Below are 23,350 nucleotides of genomic sequence, written 5' to 3'. Positions count from 1 at the left end.
TACCCCGCAAATTGCATCTCTTAAAGATGCAGTTCACTGTCACTGAAACAGGTCTGCTTAAACACTGGGAATTCAGTATCTGTGTATGTTAACAACTCTAGAAAAATGCAGAACAGGGCTTTTAAATAGCTCTAAATATGGATAGTAAATGTATCAAATGTTTCGTTGGTAGTAATAAGGTCATAATGTTCTGGACTGAGCTGTAAAAAGTACAGTGGTAGAGGTAGCTTTTTAACAGGTTTATGCTTGTAAAACTGTAGTAGTAAAAAGGGATGTGACACACATTCTTATGTAACTGCTGCTAATGCCAGCGGGTTTGTCATTGATCTGTGATCAATAATCCTGGTATGCCTTTAATACTTAACACGAAACACAGTTTTCCATTGAGAGCACTGGATGAAAGGAAAACCCCATCAGGAGAGAACTCCCAAGAGGAATATGGATGTATCTTAACATAATATAGTTTTGCAATATAGGATGCAGATCATTTGTTAGATGGTGGCTGAAACATGACACTGTGGCCAGATGGTAGAGTAATGGATGTGCAGATTTGCACACAATGTGTTTGAGAGGCCTGACAATCCATCCCCTGTGTTTGTCTTTCACCACACAATAGAAATAATACTATAGTTTGATTTAAAATGAATATACACAACCTCATCAAGTTTAAATGTAACCAGAGATTTCTGTCTGAGTTTGAAGTAATGGAGAAAATGGATTAATGTTAACTTAAACTTATATTTAACATTTAGACTAAGATTGAAATGTTGGTTTAAATGTGAATATGATTATGCATTACACCCTGATTATGTTTAAACAAGATTTGAAGTTTGGTGTGGCAGATTTATGAAATAAATATTTAATCAAGATTTAATCCTTATTGGGGCAATCCCACCTAAATTTCAAAATATTTTCAGGTTTTCATTAAACCTTTTACAGTAACTCAAATGATTTGGTGTTCCTGGATATCAGTTTCATTATTCAAATGTCTGCTGTTGAAGAATACGGATGTAATTGACTCACCTTTGATGCTGGTTGTAGGTTTGTTGCAGGGGTGATAGGCAGAGAAAGGATTCCCACCTTCGAGAGGATGCTGTGGAGAGTTTGCCGTGGAAATGTCTTCCTGCGACAAGCAGACATCGAGGACCCACTTGAGGACCCTGCAACGGTCAGTTTTCCCTGTGGAAAAGAAAAAAGTTTTAGATACATTTTCAAGAATTATTAGTTTAATTTTTATCAAGAATCAGAATTTCATTTTGAATTATTAGTTAACAGTATATTTAATAGGAACTTCCTCTTACGTGTGATTGTTTTCCTTTTTTCCAGGGAGACCATGTCCACAAGTCAGTGTTCATCATTTTCTTCCAGGGAGACCAGCTGAAAAACAGAGTTAAGAAGATCTGTGAAGGGTACGCAGCTTCACTGCCCAGTCTCAATATAAAGTGACCAAATCAAAAGAAAACAGTGTTGATATAAGATTTTGAAATCATGACATTGTTCTCTGATTTTGTAGACTTTGGGTTGGTAAAAAAAAAAAGTGTTGTTTTTGAAAGAAATGTCTTATGCTCACCAAGCTTGCATTTATTTGATCAAAAATACAAAACAGTAATCTTGTGAAATATTATTACAATCTAAAATAACTATTTTCTATTTAAATATATTTTATTTTAAGCTGAGATGTTCAAAATGGTTGTGGAAACCATGTTATATTTTCAGGATTCTGTCAAAAAAGAGTGTTTATTTGAAATGGGAATTTTTGTAACATAATTTTCTTTGTCAATTTTGATTAATGTAATGCAAGTAAAAGTATTAATTTCTTTAAAAAAATCTTACTGACTGTAACTTATAATAGTGTTTTTGATTGTGTAGTGTATATTTGACATATTTCTAAAATTATATTATTTTATATTCATATATTTTACCTATATTTTATATTAGGTTTCGGGCATCTCTGTACCCCTGTCCTGAGACCCCTCAAGAGAGGAAGGAAATGGCAGCTGGAGTCAACTCTCGAATTGATGATCTCCAGATGGTAAGACATATGTGCAATATGCGCACCACATACACAAGTTCTCTGACAAAGACTTAATTCTGCTTTGAACAAAAGCTTATATATCTCTCTTTAATTTCTTTGGTCAAAATAAGTGCGTGTATGCACAGTATTTATTTAGTTTTTTAAGGAAATCTTTTTGATGAGGTGAGTTAAATCACTTTCAGAACAAAAATTACAGATTATTTACTCACCCCCTTGTCATCCAAGATGTTCATGTCTTTCTTTCTTCAGTTGTAAAGAAGTTATGTTTTTTGAGGAGAACATTTCAGGATTTCTCTACGTATAGTGGACTTCTATGGTGCCCCAAATTTGAACTTCCAAAATGCAAAAGGGCTCTAAATGATCCCAGCCAAAAAAGAAGGGTCTTATCTAGCAAAACGATCGGTTATTATTATTACAATTTATGTACTTTTTAACCTTAAATGCTCGTCTTGTCTATCTCTGTTTTTTTTTTTTTTTTTTTTTTTCTGGTCATGACAGTTAGGGTACGTCTAAAAACTCCCATCTCCCATTTTCTCCTCCAACTTAAAAATCGTCCTACGTCGCTGCAGAAGTACCGACGCAGTGTTTACAAAGTGAACATGCAAAGAAGATCAAACTCCCTGTTTTACCTAAAATAGGTAAAACAGTAATGTAGGATGATTTTGAAGTTGGAGGAGAAAATGAGACGGGATTTTTTTAGACGTACCCTAACTGTCATAACCAGAAAAAAAAACACAGAGCTAGACAAGCGTTTAAGGTTAAAAAGTATATAAATTGTAATAAAAGAAAATAATAGCCGATCGTTTCGCTAGATAAGACCCTTCATACTCTGGGATCATTTAGAGCCCTTTGAAGCTGCATTTAAACTGCAATTTTTTACAACTGAAGAAAGAAAGACATGAACAACTTGGTTGACAAGGGGGTGAGTACATTATCTGTAATTTTTTTATTTTGTTCAGGAAGTGAGCTAATCCTTTAAGGATGTGTCTAAACCTGATCTGGTTATGTTAGGATTGTGCACTCTGCCCACAAATCTGAATTAGTTTTCAAATCCTGTCACAATGTTTGCACTGTCATTTTACAAATTATGAAATCTGATCTGCTTGTTCAGATGGTAATGCCAATATCGAGTGTATCTGTGTCAGTTGGTATAGTAACAATGTAAGCACAGGCACAATGGCAAGACCATCTGTTTGTAGTCTGAGTCATTATATGCCCATCTGTGTGTGTGTGTTTCATCTGTTTCTTCCTGAGTGGTATGTGAACGAACAGTCTTAACCAGATCTTGGGCCCTGATGAAAACACATGAATTTATGATGGTAGCAACATCCATGACTTTGTTAAAATGATTTCCTTCTGTCCCAGCACGACCTAGTCTGATCAGAGGTTCCTACGTCAGGGATTATAAAATGATGATCATAAAATAAGTTCAGAGAACAAAGCGTAGCTGTTTACAGAGTGCCTAAAAGAGGAGAGCCAACAAACTCATGAATGCATGCTGGTTTTGAAGTGACATGACTGAATATGTTTTGACAGTACATCAATTGATTTCATTTGCTTCATAAACTGTAGCTGAGTGGCGTAATGGAATTACATGACATGAGAGTGTGATCAGAAACTTCAGATCAAATCTAAACACAGATTAGATTAGAGCAGGTCCGATTTCACTGTAAGGAAAATGAATAATTAAACAATAAATTGCAAGCAAATGTCACCGAAAAACTACGCTCTCATAAATTACTTATGAATTGCCAATGCTTGTATCTTTATCGACTTGGATTATACTGTAAACAGACCCTAAATATTTCCTGTTGCCCACGTAATTGCAATTTTGATCTCTTTTTATTCTTATTTCAATATGTTTTCATTTTCCTTAAATTGTAGTCACAGTTAGTGCAAATCATTGGGTCAGTACAGTGTATGTCTGTTTATTTAGATATATTTATTTAAATATAATATTTTATTTTATTTATCTTTCTTTTTGGCTTCGCTGATATACTGTGGCGCCCCCTGTGTGTGTGTTTGTCACTTTTAAAACCTCTGGATTTGACTTTAGATCTCAAAGCTCTGCACAGCTGTCTGCGTGTATGCGTGTCTTTTTTCTAATCTCCTTTTCTATTTTTCTTTTTTCCCCCTCTCTTGAGATCAAAGATTAGCTGATTTACAGATTTACAGTAAAGTGCAGGTTGATTTGACTGAATTATCCACTGGCTGTGTCAACACACAGTCGCTGTCTGTCGGTTTGTACGGCTGAGGGAATCTCCCTCAGTGAGTCATTAGGAGCTACTAGTAGGCATAATTGGGTACTGCTAGTATGGTGTTACAGCTTCGGGTCTTTGAGAGAATCTCCCACAGTGCCTTATTTGGGAAGGAAAATTTTGGGTGAGTGTGTCCTCGCACATTTACATAGTACCCATACCTTCCAACCCACACAGATGCCCGAACAATTTAGACCTTCAGCACATGGCAAAGCAGTTTATCACCGCTGCTTAGTTCCCACATTAGATTTACTTAGAGTCTGGACAGTGGCACGTACAAGTTTCTGCATCATGCCATTTTTCGACACTCACTGGCAGTGATATGCTGTGTTAAACCAAAAAAACCACAGCCAATCAGAATTTGATCTTTAATAACCCTTAGTCAGAGTTGTGCCATATTTAACTTTTAACAGGAATGAAATGTAAGGGGTTTGAAATGCAATACGTTCAATGGTTTTTACTGTTGTTTAACAATGTACTGATTGTTCAGCATCTTTTCAAAATAAACTTTCAGTAGACGAAACTCCATAAAACAGTTTTGAAACTTGTGAAAATTGTTATCTTGGACCTTTATATAAAAAACATCATACCTTTTTTGCTTGTTTCAGTTAATGTCATAAAACTAACACCAGTAGTAGTACAGACAATGCTGTGTAAACATGGCTAAAGATGCAAATTGAGTCATTTATGCTGGAACCGCTCTGAATGATTCAAACTCGTGACTTCGATCATTCATTTCAAGCGATCCACTAGCAAAAACCAGATCAAATTAAAAGAGCCGTTAATATTCAAGTTGATCGCTTGTAATGATTTTAAAAAGTACGTAGTGATGGGAGCTTTTGAAACTCAGAATGCAGAATTGTTTCGAATAATTGTTTCAAAGCGATTCAAAAGATTGGAACTTTATATCGTTTGATTTAGATCGGACTTCGGAGCAGGTTTGTTAATCATTTGACTCAGATCAGAACTTTGTGTATTGCGAATCGTTTGATTTACATCTGGTCTTTGGAGTGGGTTTGTGAATCATTTGACTCAGATCGGAACTTCGTGTATCACAACTCATTTGATTTGGATCGGAATGAGTTTGTGAATCATTTTGTGAATTGAGTGATTCAAATTAAATGATTCATGATACGCAATTTGAAGTCCCGATCTAAATCAAATGATTTGGCATCCGCACGCGAAGCACTGATCTGCAATGATGGTTCGCGAATGATTATTGAGATCGGAACTTCGGAGCGCCAATCATTTGATTCATATCAGGATTTCAGTGTGGGTTTGGGAATAATTATTAATTTATGGGACTTTGGAGTGCATATGGTGAATCATTTGCATCATTTGCTGAATGGAACAGTAGAAAACAACCTTTAAGGCTGTACAATTATAAAAACAAAACAAAGGAAAAAGGAAACCATATTAAAAGTAGTAAAAGTGTAGTATATTATACTTTGTAATACTTTAGTAGTATTACTTTGCATGTGCTTCACTTTATTCATGCATTTTTCTTATTTTTTTCATTTATCTATTTGTCTTTTTTTTATAATTTAAAAGATATTGTTTTATAGAGATCTCTGAAGTCCTTGAAAATCAAAAAAGGTCCTTGAAAGTCCTGGAATTTCATTTTAAAGTATCTGTATGAACCCTACTATAAACAGCTATGTAGAGGAACAATGGCATTTTGGGCCATTGAAGGTAGGCAGGGCTACCCTCAAAACGTGACAGTATAGAAATCAATCAATAAAAATCTGATCGCATTATAACTGGTTACAACCGACAGCGGCTGTCTCATAGTGAGAGTTTCCACATACTGAGGGAGTTTGTTCACCACACTTATTTGCTGATTCTCTCTTATCCCACACCCTCTGAAATCCCACGTACATATCCGTTTGCTTTCTGACTATTCAAAAGAAATGAAGGAACGCATCCAAGCACAAGAGTGCTGACAGGGCCGGGACAGAGCGCACGCTCGAGTTCCATGTCACTGACTCACTTCGAGCTATTAGCGGTCCTGTTTGCCTCAGAGGTGAGAGAGAATGGTCACTATGCACTTGTGTGTGTGTATGTCTGTCGGACAGGAATCATTAATGTCCCTGTGCTTCTCTCACAGCTTTAGAGAGAATTTGGTACCCTATAGTATGATACACATGCATTGTTTGCGTTTCTGTTGCAAGAGAGAAGCTCTTCGGGACTTATTATTAAGGATTATATAAATCCCAGAGTGGGCATGTTTTCCTGATTTGTCAGTGTGGGTGAGTCTCCATATGTTTCCAGTGTGGGTGAGCATGTGGGATATTCTAGCGTGGGCGAGTGTGTCTGATTTCAGAGTGGGCGGCTGCGTATGTCCCACCCGTGTGAGTGAGAATGCGCACTTGGACGCTAGTGTTGCCAATCTATCTGTCTAACATGCCAACCAGATACTGGCACACTTTCTTGGCCACTCCTGTATGATTGAGAAATCCACCTTACTTAAATAAAAGCCATATTGGCTACGTTCACACCGCCAATGTTTGAGTTTCGCAAACATATTTACCAGCAGGTGTGGCTCTTGAATTATCCTGTTTATACAAGAGCATGCAGAAGCAGCTTGTATACTTTCTCAATGAACAAATAGCTGAAGTTGAGCCACTGTTTGTTTCTATTCTTGCAGTAGCTCTGAATAACACCGCAACTATTGTGACTCAAGTGGCTTGGTGTTCTGAATCGTTGCATGCAAAAATCACATGACTCTTCTGATGGTTGCTCAAGAAGATTCACAAGCTCATGAGCTAATTAAATGTTTGAATCAGTGAATCATCCAGAATCATTACTGAAGTCCCTCACTGAACCCAAATGTTTTTCCTGTCATGTCTGATACGAACTAAACGGAGAAACATTACTGTGTGTACATCGCCTGACTTAACGTCAGCCATGAAAAAGATATATTCACAACACTTTTTTATAAAAAAAAACATTTAGGCATTTATAGGATATTGAAAATCACCATGTTTCCATGTCAGAGACTAATCTGCAGTCTGCTGAGATTCAGGTCTCTCAGTTTGCTTTTTAAGCTCTGATTATGACTATATCACCTCATTTGTTCATTGATCACATATTTCCTGTTTTGACCCCTCTTCTCCTCTCTGTTCTTTATTCCAGGTGCTGAATCAGACGGAGGATCACAGGCAGCGTGTTTTGCAGGCGGCTGCCAAGACTGTTAGAGTATGGTTCATCAAGGTCCGGAAGATGAAAGCCATTTATCACACTCTGAATCTCTGCAACATCGATGTCACTCAGAAGTGTCTGATCGCTGAGATCTGGTGCCCTGTGTCAGATCTAGACTCCATTCAGTTTGCCTTGCGTAGGGGGACGGTAAGGACACACACTCATGCATATACATATGTGACACTGGACCACAAAACCTGTAATAAGGGTCAATTTTTTAAAATTGAGATCAGCTGAAAGCTAAATAAACTATATAGTCAATCTTTCCAATGATTATAAAAAATTAAAAAATTAAGTTTTGATATATTTACAGTAGGAAATTCACAAAATATCTTCATGGAACATGATCTTAATATCTCAATGATTTTTGGCATGAAAGAAAAATACCCGTGCTACTTATGACTGGTTTGCTGGTCCAGGGTCACATATGTTGGTTGATGTTTCTGTAAACCTACTAAGATCTTAAGCCAGAGGGGGTTGGTACAGTGTCTCATTCTTCAGGCTGCTACCTAGTGTAACTTAATCCAGCAAATCAAATCACAGAATAACTTTTCCTCTTTATAATTACATTTACTCTCTAATGAGCACGTAACTGAAAAAAGTTCCTGATAAATGAATTGAATTCCTGTTACAGCAGGAAAGCATTCATTGTCATTGTATGAAATCTGATCTCAAATCAGGATCTTAAATGTTACAATTGGCCTATTTCATTGTCATTTGAACTCTAATTAGGGCTTTACTAAAGATGTATTTTGAGAGATAATAGCCTTATTAGAACTGTTGTAGTTTATAGATATTCTAAAGACCCCATGAAATGGCTTGAGAGAGTATATCCTACTGAAACAGAATATTGTTGTGGGACCATTCAAAGCACTATTGAGGGACATATTACATAGTTTATGTAATAGCTATGAACCACAATTTGCTACTTGCTATTGCTAGTTTGTTAAATTAGAGATAGTCTTGCATAACCAGACCTTCAGACTGATGGCAGAAGGTCTGGGAACCTTGGCCGCTTTGAATGGCCAAGGCCCGCCCAGGAGGACATGATTGATAGGTAAAGCATCCAATCACATTTAGTTTTGTGCCGTTTCATGTTTAGGGGCGTGGAGATGTCACCACAATAATAACCAGTGTGTAAAACTCTTGAACGTATTTTAAAGATTTTGTGCCACAAGCTTTAAATATTTCACATACTTTTTAAAATCCAGTGTTTAGTTGATTCTGATTAGCGCTCATCGTCACATTTGTAAACACGACGGGTTTCTTCTTTCATGAGGGGATTTGGCATCACAGCATCTTTGTTTCCATGTGGAACGATAAAGAACGCAACATGCACATCTCCTGGAAATCCTGTATAATTCAACCAATCTGATGACGATTTTGAAACACCTAAAGTTTTCCACTTTTGTGTGCTGTATGCATCAAAGCGTTCAGCCATTGGTCTGTGGGTGTGACGTCTGAGGCTGAGACTGTATTAGAGGGAAGGTTGTTCTTATTCAAATCGCATTTTATTGGGGAAAAATGGATTTGTTCTCAGAATACGTGATGAGGGCTAAATATTTTTGGCCTTTTTAACCATGAAGAGAGGTAAAGTATGGTTTAAATGCATAGATATAATAACGTTGTCAGTTAGTTTGGAGTGAAAACTGAAATTTATTTCAGTGTTAACTCTTGTGGCTTTTCTTTGGGCCATCCTGTCACAGGAAGTAAAGATTGAGATTGAGTTTAATGATTCTGCAAACACATCATATCTGCAAAATCCAATGTCAGTCGACCTCTAATTTGTATGCATTGATGTATTAGTACATACAACATTTTCAGTACATATAAGTCAGCATTGTGTTGATTTGTGCTTATTGGTGAAAGTGCAATACCTGAAATGCAAAAATACATTTCTCAAATGAAAATAATCATTATGATTATAATTTTTCAAAATATTTTATCAGTTTAACAATTAAACAGCATGATGAAAAACTAAAACTACACTAAAATGCTCAGACATTTAGGCGCCTAAAACTTGATTTAACAAAAACAGGACAAAGTTACTCCACCCAAAAATGAAAGTTTTGTCGTTAATCACTTACCCCCATGTTGTTCCAAACCAGTAAAAGCTTTGTTCGTCTTTGTAACACAATTTAAGATATTTTGGATGATAACCCGGAGGTTTGTGACTATCCCGTTGACTTCCAGATACATACCACTGTCAAGACCCATAAAGTATGAAAGACATCGTCAAAATAGTCCATCTGCCATCAGTGGTTCAATCTGAATTTTATGAAGCCAAGAGAATACTTTTTGTATGTAAAGAAAAAAAATAAAGAATTTATTCAACAAATCGCCGCCTCCACGTCAGCGTAGCGCCATTTCCAAACTGTGTACACTGTTCGGTGTCAGCCGCACCACATGGATATGTTTTCTACGTATATTTATGCTTTGATTTGAATGAAAACAGTGCATGCGGTGTACACAGTTTGCATCCAGCGGATACTCTCCAAATTAATTGTTGAATAAAATCGTTATTTTTTTTTCTTTGCGTACAAAAGGTATTCACGTCGCTTCATAAAATTCAGATTGAACCACTGATGGCACATGGACTATTTTGACGATGTCTTTCATACTTTTCTGGGTCTTGACAGTGGTATTTAACTGTCGGTACCTCCTGGTTTTCATCCAAAATATCTTAAATTGTGTTCTGAAGACGAACAAAGCTTTTACGGGTTTGGAACAACATGGGGGTAACTGATTAATGACAAGATTTTCATTTGGGGTAACCCTTCAACTAAATATGATAATAACTAAAAAATACATTTGACCCAGGACGAAGAGTAATTTAAACGACAAAGACTAAATTAAAAATAGCTGACAAAATTAATACTAGCAGTTACCCTCTTTTGCAGTTGAATGTGTGCTTTAGCCTGTTTAAACAAATAAAAGAATCTGAAATGCATGATTTATGTTAAGATTGTATGGTTTTGATCTGTATGGACAAAAAATATTAATTACATTTGTGCAGGTTTTAAAAACAACCTTGCTCCTAATGACTCCTACTGTAAAATATTACACTGGGGCTGTATTTAGTTTATTTTACATTGGTATGTTAGACGACATACATTACCACCACGCACGTGTTGTCTCCAAGGAGTAGCCAATTTGTTCTTGTCATCACATACAATGACTCACACTTTGTAAACATGGCATTAGTTTCTATTATCCCAGGACACACAGACACATGCACACAGGGGACTGAGTGTTAGGACGGAATGCCCAGATGCTTTTACATTGAGTCATGGGACCCGTTAGATCAAAGTTTGAATTTTCCTGAGGTCAAGAGCAGCTGAAACCTGATCCCCTTCTCACAGCACCACAAGTGCACTCTGTCCATCACTTCTGCTCCTCTGAGGAGAAAACCGAAAAATGATGGATGACCCATTCCCTCAGTTTTCAATGTGTTGCAAATGCAAAGGATATTTGTTCCAGATTTTCAACACTTTGGCACAGCAATCTGAACTACAACTAAACACATGAACCATACTTGAACAAATACAGATATTAGAGAATGATTTGTTTGAGTAGAATTTATTTCCGGATTTATTACACAGTTCATTGAATTGGTTGGTCTCAGGATGATATAGTGCGTGCTGAAGATCACTTGGATTGTAAATTCTCGTAGCTTATTCACAGCAGATGGTGTGATGTCTCTGTGAGGTCCAGGTTCTTACAGGACAGTGAGGGTGGAGTGGTTGTAATGTCTGTAATCCCTGCGGTGAGAGGTTGTAGTGTAGGGTCAGAGGTCACTGCAGTGTTAACCTTGTAATAGTCACACCATAAGAGGATTAACCGCTCACATAAATTCACCTTCTGCTCATCTGTGTCTGCCTCTCAGTCTTCATGGGGTTAAAATGGCTTATACGTAGTTTATATAATGCTGGACTTACAGCCAACAATTTACAGATTCTTACATTCAGTGTGTAAATCCACGTAAGGCATTGTTTGGTAACAAAAAGCGGCTTCCTTCTGAACTTAAACTAGAAGCGTAATAGTGTTAAGTCCATGTAGGCAGTCTGTTGAAATGTGAGGGATTGTGCTTGCGTGCTAGTTCAAAGCCTGTCCTTACACATGGCATTCTTCCTCATGCCTTATTTAACTAGCAGCTATTAATATCAGCTGTCTTACACATTGCCTTCATACGCACTTACATGCTGTAGACTCAGTTCTCAAGTTCAGTTCACAATATGCAGCATCTATTTCAAATTTAAGCAAACAAGTAACACATTTTCCACAGATTAATGTACATTTACAGTACATAGATACAATGTAGATTTGCATTTTGATAACGAAAACTATGACACAAATGTTGCTTTCAAAACTTTTTCCTGTGACTAAAACAAGACGATGACATGACAGTAAATGATAACTGTGACTATAACAACATCCAATATCGTTGACGATAAAAGACTAAAATAAAAACCAAAATCTCTATTTTAAAAAAAAAAAAGAGCTTTCATGAGTGGTTGCCAGATATCAAAAGTTCAAATCCCCAAATAAGAGCTTCTCTGTTAAAAGGATGCATTTTCTGCCTTTTTTGCTAAATTTTTGCAATCTGGCAACCAAACAAGTAAGTTGGAGTGGATTCACTGTTCCCTCCATCCTGAACAGAATGCAGACCAAACAGACCCCACCCACCTACAACAAAACCAATAAGTCTGTGTTCTGTCATGAGATCTTGACTTTATTGTTTGCGATTGTGGTTGCTAAATAAATGTAATTACCCAACCGCTTTTGTTTTAACACAGAAATAATATTGCAATTTGTAATTATTGGAATTGCTATTAGGATCTTCACCATTATAAGAGGCCAGAGAGAGTGCGTAAGTCTTTGATATTAATTTATATAATAAATAGCCTATAATAAATCAGTACAATAGGTGAGGTAAAATAAACTGCAAAATGAAACATTTGTTTTCATGCATGGCTGTTTGTGTTAAATTTCGCTCTGTTTCATGCAGGAGAGAAGTGGATCCACTGTTCCCTCCATCCTGAACAGAATGCAGACCAAACAGACCCCACCCACCTACAACAAAACCAATAAGTTCACCTCTGGCTTTCAGAGCATCGTTGATGCCTATGGCATTGGCAACTACCGGGAAATCAACCCAGGTAAACCTGACCTTTAATATTTTTGTGACAGAACAAGTCCCCTGCAGTGATTAAAATGAGCTGCAGATCAGGAGATCCTGTTGTGCAACATTTTTATTTGTTTATTTTTGGTGCCTGTCACAACATATCCATGTTTGTGCTCATATGTTCAGCTCCATACACCATCATCACCTTCCCCTTCCTGTTTGCGGTCATGTTTGGCGATCTGGGTCACGGTGTACTCATGACCTGCGCTGCACTTTATTTGGTACTGCGAGAGACCCGACTAATTGCCCAGAAAAACGACAGTGAGGTATCTGACCTCCCATCCATTTATCCGCCCATCTCATAATTATTGTTCGATCATCTTGTTCAAATCAAATATTATTCATGTCATATAGCCTTTATTTATGTGTAGATCCTATCCTGTTTTTAACTTGATTTTATGTGTTATTTAGCATGAAAATTAAAGTTTTGAAATGAAGAATGAAAAAGATTTCTTAAGATTATTATGGGTTATTTCACACAAATTAAATGCAAAGGTAAAAGTGACCTTTGTTATAATGGATTTATGTGATTTTTTTTTTTTTTTTAAAGTATAGTTTAAAAGTTATACACTGCCATTCAAAAGATTGGGAGCAGTAAGATTTTTAATGTTTTTTTTAAGTCTTTTCTGATCATTAATGTTGTGTTTATTTGATTTAAAATGTGAAAAAACAGTAATATTGTGAAATATTATTGCAATTTAAAATAGTGGTTTTCTATTTTACTATACTTTAAAATGTAAAATGGGGTTTGTTGATGTATAAAAAGTTAAAAATAACAATATTAATTTAAAATATAAATATTTTGTAACAATACACACCATAGTTTAAAGTTTGTGGTCAGTACATTTTTTTCTTTCTTCCTTTTTTAATAGAAATTAATACTTTAATTTAGCAAGGATGTGTTAAATTGATAAAAATAAAAAATCATAATAAAAACTATACTCATCAAAATATCACAGCTTCCAAAACAATATTAAGCACAAATGTTTGTAACATTGATGATAAATCAGCATATTAGAATGATTTCTGAAGGTTCATGACACTGAAGACCAAAGTAATGATGCTGAAAATTCAAAATTGCATCACAGAAATAAATTGTATTTTAAACTATAATAAAATGTAAACCTGATATTTTAAATTGCAATAATATTTCACAATATTACCTTTTTTTCTTTATTTTTGTTTGCATAAATGGAACTTTGATGAGCATAAGAGACTTTAAAAACATTAAATTTTACTGATCCCAAACTTCTAAACAGCAGAGTAAGAAACACAGAAAATGTACAGTTTAGGCATAAATTATCGCTTTTAATCAGAACATGAAAAAAAGAAGACAAGGAACTGTATTTCTGTTGGCCATACTGGCCTTGATTAGTAAATGGTAAAACAAACATTATATTAAAAATACTTCCTTTTTATTGATTCTAAATTTAATTGGTAATTTGGGCTTTTACAAATCACACAGTTTTCTCTTTCTCTAGATGTTTAACATGATTTTTGCGGGCCGTTACATTATTCTCCTGATGGGAGTATTTTCAGTGTATACTGGGATTATCTACAACGACTGCTTCTCCAAATCTCTCAATGTCTTTGGTTCGGGCTGGAGTGTCAGACCCATGTTTGGAGAGAAAGGAGAGAACTGGACGTGAGTTGTTCATTTCATTCCACTGATTTTACTTTGATATTGATCTAAAGGTCCATTGTTGTTGTTTTTTTGTGGGCTTAAAAAATGTTGCTCTCCTAATTAGCCACTTGTTTGAGTTTGAATGAATCATTCAGATCAGATCTACATGCATTGCCATTAAGACATTATTATTTTTCTAATTTTCCATTAACTCATTCAGGTCTAAGACACTGGAGGATAACTGGGTATTACAGCTGAACCCTTCTGTGCCAAAAGTGTTTACTGGACCCTATCCAATTGGCATTGACCCAGTAAGCACCTAGTTTCAAAACAGTTCTGAGACAAAGATAGTCTAACTTCAGCCCTTTAAGAGCTGTTTTCTTTCTCCTCTTACAGATCTGGAACATCGCCACCAATAAGCTCACGTTTCTAAACTCCTTCAAGATGAAGATGTCGATAATTCTAGGAGTCGTCCACATGACGTTTGGAGTTACTCTCAGTCTTTTCAATCACCTGTATGCACTTGTCTGATGCTACTCTTAAAAGATCTGTGTTAACATTTAATGCTAATTTAAGTGTGTTTGTCTATGTGTGAAGGTACTTCAAAAAACCTCTGAATATCTTCCTGGGTTTCATTCCTGAGATTGTCTTCATGGTCAGTCTGTTTGGCTACCTGGTGCTGCTCATCTTCTACAAGTGGCTGGCATATGATGCCAATAGCTCAAAAGAAGCCCCCAGTCTACTCATAGCCTTCATCAACATGTGCCTCTTCAGCTATGGTGATCCCACCAACAAACCATTTTACACGGGACAGGTACACACACCAACATTAGTATAGTATCTGTATATGTGGCAAATGAGACAACTTGACATTTAAAACAAATTTTTCTGTCTTTTTCTGTCTCTGTAGGTTGCAATTCAGTGTCTGCTAGTTATTATAGCCATTGCCTGTGTACCCTGTATGCTTATTGTAAAGACGCTAGTAATGCGCAGACAGTACCTCTGGAGAAGACATCTGGTAAGGACCTGTTTGACACACCACATTTGAGATTCCTACATGGCCAGTTTTGAAGCTTTTTATTCTTGGGCAGTGTTTTTTGTTTTTATCTTGTTATTTCCACATCCAGAATAAGTCATATGTGGGATGTGGAGCGTTTAGATTGTAAACATGAACAATCATTTCTACATCAGTAATGAAATTCTTCAGAATGTTGATTAATGTCCACATGGATGTCTCATAAGTGAAGTTCTTCGGCCTGGAAAAGTCATGAAAATTAATATAATCTTTGAAAGGTCATGTAATTTGTTTTATTGTCAATATACTCTACTAGTTTTGGGGATTTGTAGGATATTTAAATATTTTTGAAAGAAGTCTCTAATGCTTATGAAGACGGTATTTATTTGATAAAAATACAATAAAACAAATATTGTAAAATATTACTGTAATTTAAAATAACTGCTTTATATTTTAATATGCTTTCAAATGTAATGTATTCCTGAATTTATGCCACTCTTTAGTGTCGCACAACTCTTTAGAAATTATTTTAAAGGCCGACAACGTTTTTTTTTTTTTTCATTTACTGCTTGTCGTCTTTAACGACATACGTGCTATCATCTATACGGTGGGACTAGGCATGAGCATAAATAAACTATGGCTAGCAATCGGCGTCGTCAGAAAAGCTCAAAAAAAGACATAAAACCTGACACTGGACCCAAACCTGGATTGCATGAAGAGAATAGACTGTCAACTGAGGTAAAATAGTGTGTATTAAACCTTTTTTCAGTCATAAGTGCAGGAGCTACACAAACATTTGCTCCACTGTAAAATTTAGCTAGCAGGGCCAATACCATTGTCTCTCTTTCATTTCAGCATTTTTGAAAGTATGTACAAAGGCAATTCTGTGCTCCTATTGGCCGGTGTCACAAATGTGATGGAACTCACCATGGATGACGGGAAAAAAAAATTAAACATGCTAGTCTTTCTCTATTAATGTTGTGAAGTCCACTATGACGCATTACACAAGATGAAACATTTGAATCTTGCGTCTGGCGCCCATTGTCGTTTACGAATCCCCACAACACCCTACTGTACATCAAGCAGATCGTACCAAAATCGGGCTAAAATCGTGTAGTCTGAACCAGGCTTAAAGGAAAAGTTTACTTCCGGAACGAAAATGTACAGATAATTTACTCATCCTATGTCATCCAAGATGTTCATGTCTTTCTTTCTTCAGTTGTAAAGAAATTATGTTTTTTGAGGTAAACATTTTAGGATTTTTCTCCATATAATGGACTTCTATGGTGCCCATGAGTTTTAACTTTCAAAATGTAGTTTAAATGCAGCTTTAAAGGGCTTTAAATGATCCCAGCCGAGGAAGAAGGGTCTTATCTAGAGAAACGATTGGTTATTTTCTAAAAAAAAATTTAAAATTTATATACTTTTTAACCTCAAATGCTTGTCTCGTTTAAGGCAGTTATGGTATGTTGAAAAAACTGCCGTCTTATTTTCTCCTCCAACTTTAAAAATGTCCTACATTGCTGTTTTACCTTTTTTGTAAAGGGTGTTTGACCCTCCTTGCACGTTAACTTTGTAAACACTGGATTGGTACTTCTGCAGCGATGTAGGATGATTTTGAAGTTGGAGGAGAAAATGAGATGGGAGTTTTCAAGATGAGCGTTTGAGGTAAAAAGTATATAAATTGTCTTGTTTTTTTTTTTTTATATAACTGATCGTTTTGCTAGACCCTTCTCCCTCAGCTGGAATCATTTAGAGCCCTTTGGAGCCGCGTTTAAACTGCATTTTGAAAGTTCAAACTCGGGGGCACCATAGAAGTCCATTATATGGAGAAAAATCCTGAAATGTTTCCTCAAAAAAACATAATTGCTTTACAACTGAAGAAAGAAAGACATGAACATCTTGGATGACAAGGGGGTGAATACATATCATAAATTTTTGTTCTGGAAGTGGACTAATCCTTTAATGTGCTGTTATTTTGGTTAGAAAGCATGGAAACTATTATAACCTAGATTATAATGGCTCAGCTAAAATTGACTACAATGACCGAATGCTACTTTTTCTGCAGGGAACACAAAATTTTGGGGGAATCCGTGTGGGTAACGGCCCCACAGAGGATCAAGCTGAGATCATCCAACATGACCAGCTTGCCCAAAACTTTGAGGAAGATTCACCTGAGGTGAGGGAACATTCTTTGCTCTTAAATAACTAGCCTGTAGAATAACTAATAATTTTACTAATTTAATAGTTTACCCATCCTTGTTTGTTTTTAATTTTACAAAGATGCTTTAGTTTGTGAAATTTAACAATAGTCTTTCTATGACACATGTCCTGCCAACTCATTTATCTGGATATTTGTTTGGGTCGGGTTCTTCTGTCCGACACTCCATGTGATGTCATCTGTTGATCCTGAGAATAACTTAACGCTTCATCATAAGAATAATTAAAGTGAATTTCTTTTTAGTAGTCTATGTGAAACTTGTTCCCACCCACACGGTGACAAGTCACACCCGGGTAAAAACTGCCAGTAAAAGCTGTGGCAGTTGTCAGTGGGGTCGCTCGTATGGACTGGGCATTCCATTCTGTGACTCAACTGGATCTGTGATCTGCATACCAGTGCTGGTCTAAACTGGGGCAGCCCCTTTTAAAAGCACTATCTCTCCCCCCGACCACTGTATCCCATGGCAACCAGCCTCAAAACACTAAACAAACACCCACCTGGCTAACTTGGTTTCTTCTCCCTGGAAATAAAATGGAGGCAAATAACCTGCAATATTTTGAGGTTTGAAATACGATCATTTCAGTGCATTAGTGCCAAATAATCTTCATCCTTCTGTTCCAACCAGGCCTGCCAGTGAAACAGTCAGCCATTAAAATCAGTTTACCGGAGACTGAAGTCAAATCCCCAGGATTCTTTATCTGTCTCATTTTGGCGTTTTCAGTGACTCTGACACTAATTAATCACTCTCACATCATTCCTCATGTTGTTCCTTCGTTCATCTTCTGAACACAAATTAAGATATTTTGATGAAATCCAAGAGCTTTCTGATACTGAGTGGACAGCAACGCAACTGACACATTCAGGACCCAGAAAGGTAGTAAGGATGTCATTAAAATAGTCCATGTGACATCAGTGATTCAACCTTAATTTTATGAAGCTATGGGAATACTTTTTGTGTGCAAAGAAAACATAAATAATGACTTTATTAAACAATTACCAAGTAAAACGCCCATCTCTGTCTGCGGCAATAGACTTGTTGGCAGCGTGCTGACATAAAGCACTGTTGTGCTACGGGAGTCTCAAGTTCGAATCCTGGCTCCAGGACCTTTCTCGATCCCGCCCCTTCTCTCTCCCACTTCGCTTCCTGTCTTATCTACACTGTCCTAGAACAATAAAGGCAAAAAACTGTAAAAAAAAAAAAAAAAAAAAGCCCATCAAATAAGTTAGGTTGGGCAAAAAAGTGCAAGGCGCAATGCATCCGGGTTCTACATCAGATCGCCGGCTCCTGCATTAGGAGCACCACACGCATGCATTGTGAAACTCTCGTGAATGTGCATCGAAGACTGACACATGGTTATGGTTATGGTTATGGTTGAACCACTGATGTCACATGGACTATTTTAACAATGTCTTTACTACCTTTCTGGGTCTTGAACATGTCAGTTGCATTGAGATGAGCAAAGGTCTTTTGGGTTTGGAACGACATACAAGTAATTAATGACAGAATTTAATTTTTTTTTTAAATTTTAAAAATGTATCAGTTTACAAAAACCAAGTGGCAGCTCTAAGCCAATGTTGCTAGATCTTAAATTTCTCAGCTGTTTTTATAATTACTTTCAACCAACTGGTCTCAGTGATTTTAGTGGACATATGAGGTCAGTCCCTCTTAATTTCACAAAGGTGTCTTAGCAGATGTAATTCATCACATCACATTCCTCTTTTGACAAATAGAAAATGTCCAAACTTGCAAATCATGTCTTTGTCAAACCTAACAAACCTTTTTATGAAATGTTTTACTTAATGTGCTGTACGTGTTTAAAATAAATGCCGCTTGCTTTGTCACATTTTATTTGAAGGAATAGTTCACCCAAAAATGAAAATTTTGTCATTTACTCACCCTCATGTCGTTCCAAACCTGCATAAGTTTTTTTATGTAGAACACAAAAGAAGATATTTTGTAGAATTTTGAAGAACTAAACATTTGTTTGTCCCAACTGACTTCCATAGTAGGGAAAGGAATAGTGGAAGTCAACGGGGACTATCAACTGTTTAATTACCAGCATTCTTCAAAATATCTTCTTTTATGTTCAACATAAGAAAGAAACTTGTACAGGTTTGGAATGACAGAAGGATGAGTAAATGATGACAATTTTCATTTTTGAGTGAACTGTCCCTTTAATGCACTGTCATTCATGCATTTGTAGGTGTGGCTTCAGTGTTTAAATATTTTTTGGGGCCACTGCATTTTGCTGTGGCTGACAATAAGTGTGTTGGTCATTAGATCTTTGCATTTTCTGTTAACTGAAGTGTATTGTTCCTCTCGCTATTTCTTTATCAGATTCTAACTCTGTCATTAACCCTGTTTTAACCCTGTGTGTCTGTCTGTGCATGTGTCTGATTATCTTTCAAGCCGTCAGAGGAGGAAGTGGTAAGAGCAGACAGCCTTCTCGACTCTGTGTAGATGTTGTCGTTTTTTACATTTGTGTGTGTTTGTGTGTATGTGCGCCATCACCCGTGCAGTTCTCTTTCTCTGCGGCTTGTGTCTGTGTGTTCCTGCAGGCTTCAGTGTTGGGTAGTCTCCTGTAGTTGGTGTTTGGTCTTTTTCCAGATGTTTTCTTTTCTAGACACTGATTTTCCTTTGTTTTAGCCACCATCGGTTTATAGGAATTATCCAGTGAGCCGTGCTGGAATGTGATTATAACATATATATCACACCAAATGACACTGATGATCTGAAAGGCCCTGCGCTGTGATTTTATTCTCATGCCCGTGAGATTCAGGGCTGCTAATCATGCTGTGATTGAGCTGGGAGTGGGATTAGATTTGTGTTTTTTCATTAGTCTGAACAGCTCGTATTGCTCTCTTTCTCTCTCTCTCTTCAGTTTGATTTTGCAGATGTTGCAGTGCATCAAGCCATTCACACTATAGAGTACTGCTTAGGCTGCATCTCAAATACCGCTTCTTATCTACGGCTTTGGGCGCTGAGTCTGGCCCATGCGCGTAAGTAATGCATACACACACACTCGCATTTATTGCACTCATTCCACCCAAAGAAAGTATAAACTGAATGATGTATGAACTGTAAACCTTGTAATTCCAGGCCTGGGAAATACATGGAAATTTTGGTTATGCTCAGTTCTAATTTATAGACTAGTAGTTATAGTCTTTTATAGTCTTCTGTAGTCTTTTTACTGTGATAAAATAATTAAATAATGTTTAATAAATAAATAAAATCCTCTCATCATGCATGATTGGGAAGAGTAATGAAAATTCATGAACTGCAACCCTGTTTTTCCTCTCAATATGCAGTGTAGAGAAATGAATTGTGTACAAAGTGTTTCTAAAAGAGTGGTTCTGTTTTCTTACAGAGCTCTCTGAGGTCTTGTGGTCAATGGTGATGCACATGGGCCTTGCTTCTAGGAATTTTGGTGGATTCATTGTCCTGTCATTCATCTTTGCCGCCTTTGCTACACTGACAGTGTTTATTCTGTTGGTCATGGAAGGGCTGTCTGCCTTCCTTCATGCTCTCAGATTGCATTGGTAAGTGCACACACACACTTGCCTTTATAAATTAAAGCAGTTAACACTTTAAAGTTTAAAGCGCAGTCGACTCTTTGCCGCCCCCATCGATGTCTACATGAACACCAGTCCAGCAAAATCCAGTTGTAGTGACTCTTCTGAGTGCTTAATGTTATTCTTCACACACAAAATTTAAAGGGGTAGCTCACCCAAAAATGAAAGTTAGCCCATTATTTACTCACCCTCAAGCCATCTTAGGTGTATATGACTTCCTTCTTTCAGACGAATCCAGTCAGAGTTAAATTAAAAAATGGCCTTGCTGTTTCAAGCTTTATCGTGGCATGGACAGGTGTTTCTCTTCAACAGGTCAAAACAAGTCCAATAAAGTGCATCCATCCATAGTAAAAAAAAAATGCCTCACACAGCTCCGGGGGGGTGAATAAACGCCTTCTGTAGCGAATCAATGCTTTTTTTTTTTTTAAATCCATATTTAAAATGCAATAAACACTTTAATCTAGCTTTAATCACTCACTGTTGTACACGGATGCAGCTCCAGGCGGATGACGTAGGACGTGTTTGTTCGTCAGAAGTGACGAACACAGACGTGCAAAACAATGGTCACGAATTAGAAGCACAAAATGAGGATTTGTTAAGAAGAATGTCAGAGGATTTCTATATAAGCCAAGAGGAGACTGGTTTTTCTTTGCTAAAGTAAGAAGTCTTTGCTTCCTTTGCTCCTGTAAACAAAAGTTGGTTTTCACGAGACTCACTGGCGCATGGCAACGCCAACGTGTTACATCATTCACCCGGAGCTGCTTCCGTGTACAACACTGAGTGCAAGCTAGATTAAAGTGATTATTATGTTTTAAATATGGATGTTTTTCTTACAAAAACGCATTGATTCAATTGCCATGAAAAAGCTTGAAGTAGGCAGGGCTATTTTATTTTATTTTATTTTATTTTATTTTAAATGCAATCCACTTATTCTTCACTTATTCTTTTGTAGGGTGGAGTTCCAGAATAAATTCTACACTGGACAGGGCTTCAAGTTCATGCCTTTTACTTTCGACAGCATTCTGGAGGGCAAGTTTGAAGACTAAACCACACCCACATTCTCTCCATCCCCAACTACCACACCTCCAAACCACAGGAGCCCATCAGATTGCTTGTGAGATTTGTGTGAACACTGTGACTTTGTAAGGCTCTAAATTTCTCAGGTGTTCTACATCAGGACATAAATGGAATAATTTACAAGCAGGTAAACTAGACTAGTTATTAGTTGAAGCTGAAAATAATCTGAACTAGAACTGCATAATGATTTCATAACTCTTCAATACTTGCAGCAATATATATTATGTAATAATACAAACTCAAGTGGTGTTGCCATTCAGCACGCAGGAGTACAAACAGCATGTTTTTTTTCTCATAAATTTGTACATACTCATCAATCAAGGCAAAATATCATTATAGTTTCCCTCCCATTATTACTTAGGTGAAGATTTTGTCTATTTCTGATATTTTGTCCAGTCTCTTAAATTATTAGTTTGTTTTTTATGTATCTTTTATCCTTTATGTTGACACATTTATATAATAGTTTTCATGCAAAGGGACCTCATTTCACAATGCAGCAAAGCAAGCTTCACTTTATGGCATTTCACAAGCTTCTGATATCCTCATTAAGCATATCTGAATAACAGATGCAAATAATCCCCCAGATTTATTGCAGATCTTTGCATTCCCTTAAAAGCATAAGAGTAAATATATTTTAGCTGGCCTTGAACTGTGTTGCTGTTTTTTGTGTTTCGCTATTGTGATTAAATGCAAATACACATCTAGTCTGTTAATCTCATGAATCTGCTGCAGTTATGGGTTTTTTGATCGTTGTTTATAAATGAGCTTACAACATGCACATGCATTGGCTCCTGAAGAAAATGTGTTGGTTTGATAAATGCCAGAGGGAATCTTAGAGAAATTAACTATACCAAGTAAAAGCAGTAAGTGAAGCTAAGTGATTATGTCTGTTTTATTTGTCAATAAAAAGAAAGGAGTGGATCTGAACGGAATAATTTTGTTTTTTTGTTTTTTTTGCAAATATCTGTTAATTATGTCTATACCTGTATGATACAAATAATTTAATATGCATTATTAATAATATACCGTATAATTATATGATGCCTAAAATATACATTTTAATAAACAATAAATGATTAAATAATATTTCTGTTTAGTATCTTTGCTGTGGTTTCACATTAACCATGCTGATATTTGGAATAACAGCATTCATACTCTTAT

The 23,350-nt window shown here is 36.4% G+C and overlaps 1 protein-coding gene across 4 annotated transcripts in view; it reads left to right on the top strand.

The window, feature by feature from the left end:
- atp6v0a1a (ATPase H+ transporting V0 subunit a1a) overlaps positions 1-23,275 on the top strand; it is a 33,767-nt gene extending 10,492 nt beyond the window's left edge. For 2 of the 4 annotated variants that reach the window (XM_051097838.1, XM_051097821.1), the window contains 16 exons: positions 1,042-1,168; positions 1,327-1,409; positions 1,939-2,032; positions 7,429-7,641; positions 12,503-12,653; positions 12,806-12,945; positions 14,161-14,324; positions 14,524-14,614; positions 14,700-14,818; positions 14,901-15,117; positions 15,214-15,321; positions 17,387-17,497; positions 19,950-19,967; positions 20,422-20,539; positions 20,908-21,079; positions 22,065-23,275. In XM_051097838.1, coding sequence (XP_050953795.1) covers positions 1,042-1,168; positions 1,327-1,409; positions 1,939-2,032; positions 7,429-7,641; positions 12,503-12,653; positions 12,806-12,945; positions 14,161-14,324; positions 14,524-14,614; positions 14,700-14,818; positions 14,901-15,117; positions 15,214-15,321; positions 17,387-17,497; positions 19,950-19,967; positions 20,422-20,539; positions 20,908-21,079; positions 22,065-22,158 — 2,020 coding nt within the window. In that variant the 3' untranslated portion in view covers positions 22,159-23,275. The remainder of the gene's footprint in view (positions 1-1,041; positions 1,169-1,326; positions 1,410-1,938; positions 2,033-7,428; positions 7,642-12,502; positions 12,654-12,805; positions 12,946-14,160; positions 14,325-14,523; positions 14,615-14,699; positions 14,819-14,900; positions 15,118-15,213; positions 15,322-17,386; positions 17,498-19,949; positions 19,968-20,421; positions 20,540-20,907; positions 21,080-22,064) is intronic. The other 2 variants (XM_051097847.1, XM_051097829.1) reach the window with 1 other exon arrangement.
- The last annotated feature ends 75 nt before the right edge of the window (positions 23,276-23,350 follow it).

The sequence above is a fragment of the Labeo rohita genome, chromosome 3 (assembly GCF_022985175.1).
Source record: "Labeo rohita strain BAU-BD-2019 chromosome 3, IGBB_LRoh.1.0, whole genome shotgun sequence".
Lineage (NCBI taxonomy): Eukaryota > Metazoa > Chordata > Actinopteri > Cypriniformes > Cyprinidae > Labeo > Labeo rohita.
Note: the sequence above shows the minus strand (reverse complement) of the source record. Positions and strands in the feature narration are given on the sequence as shown.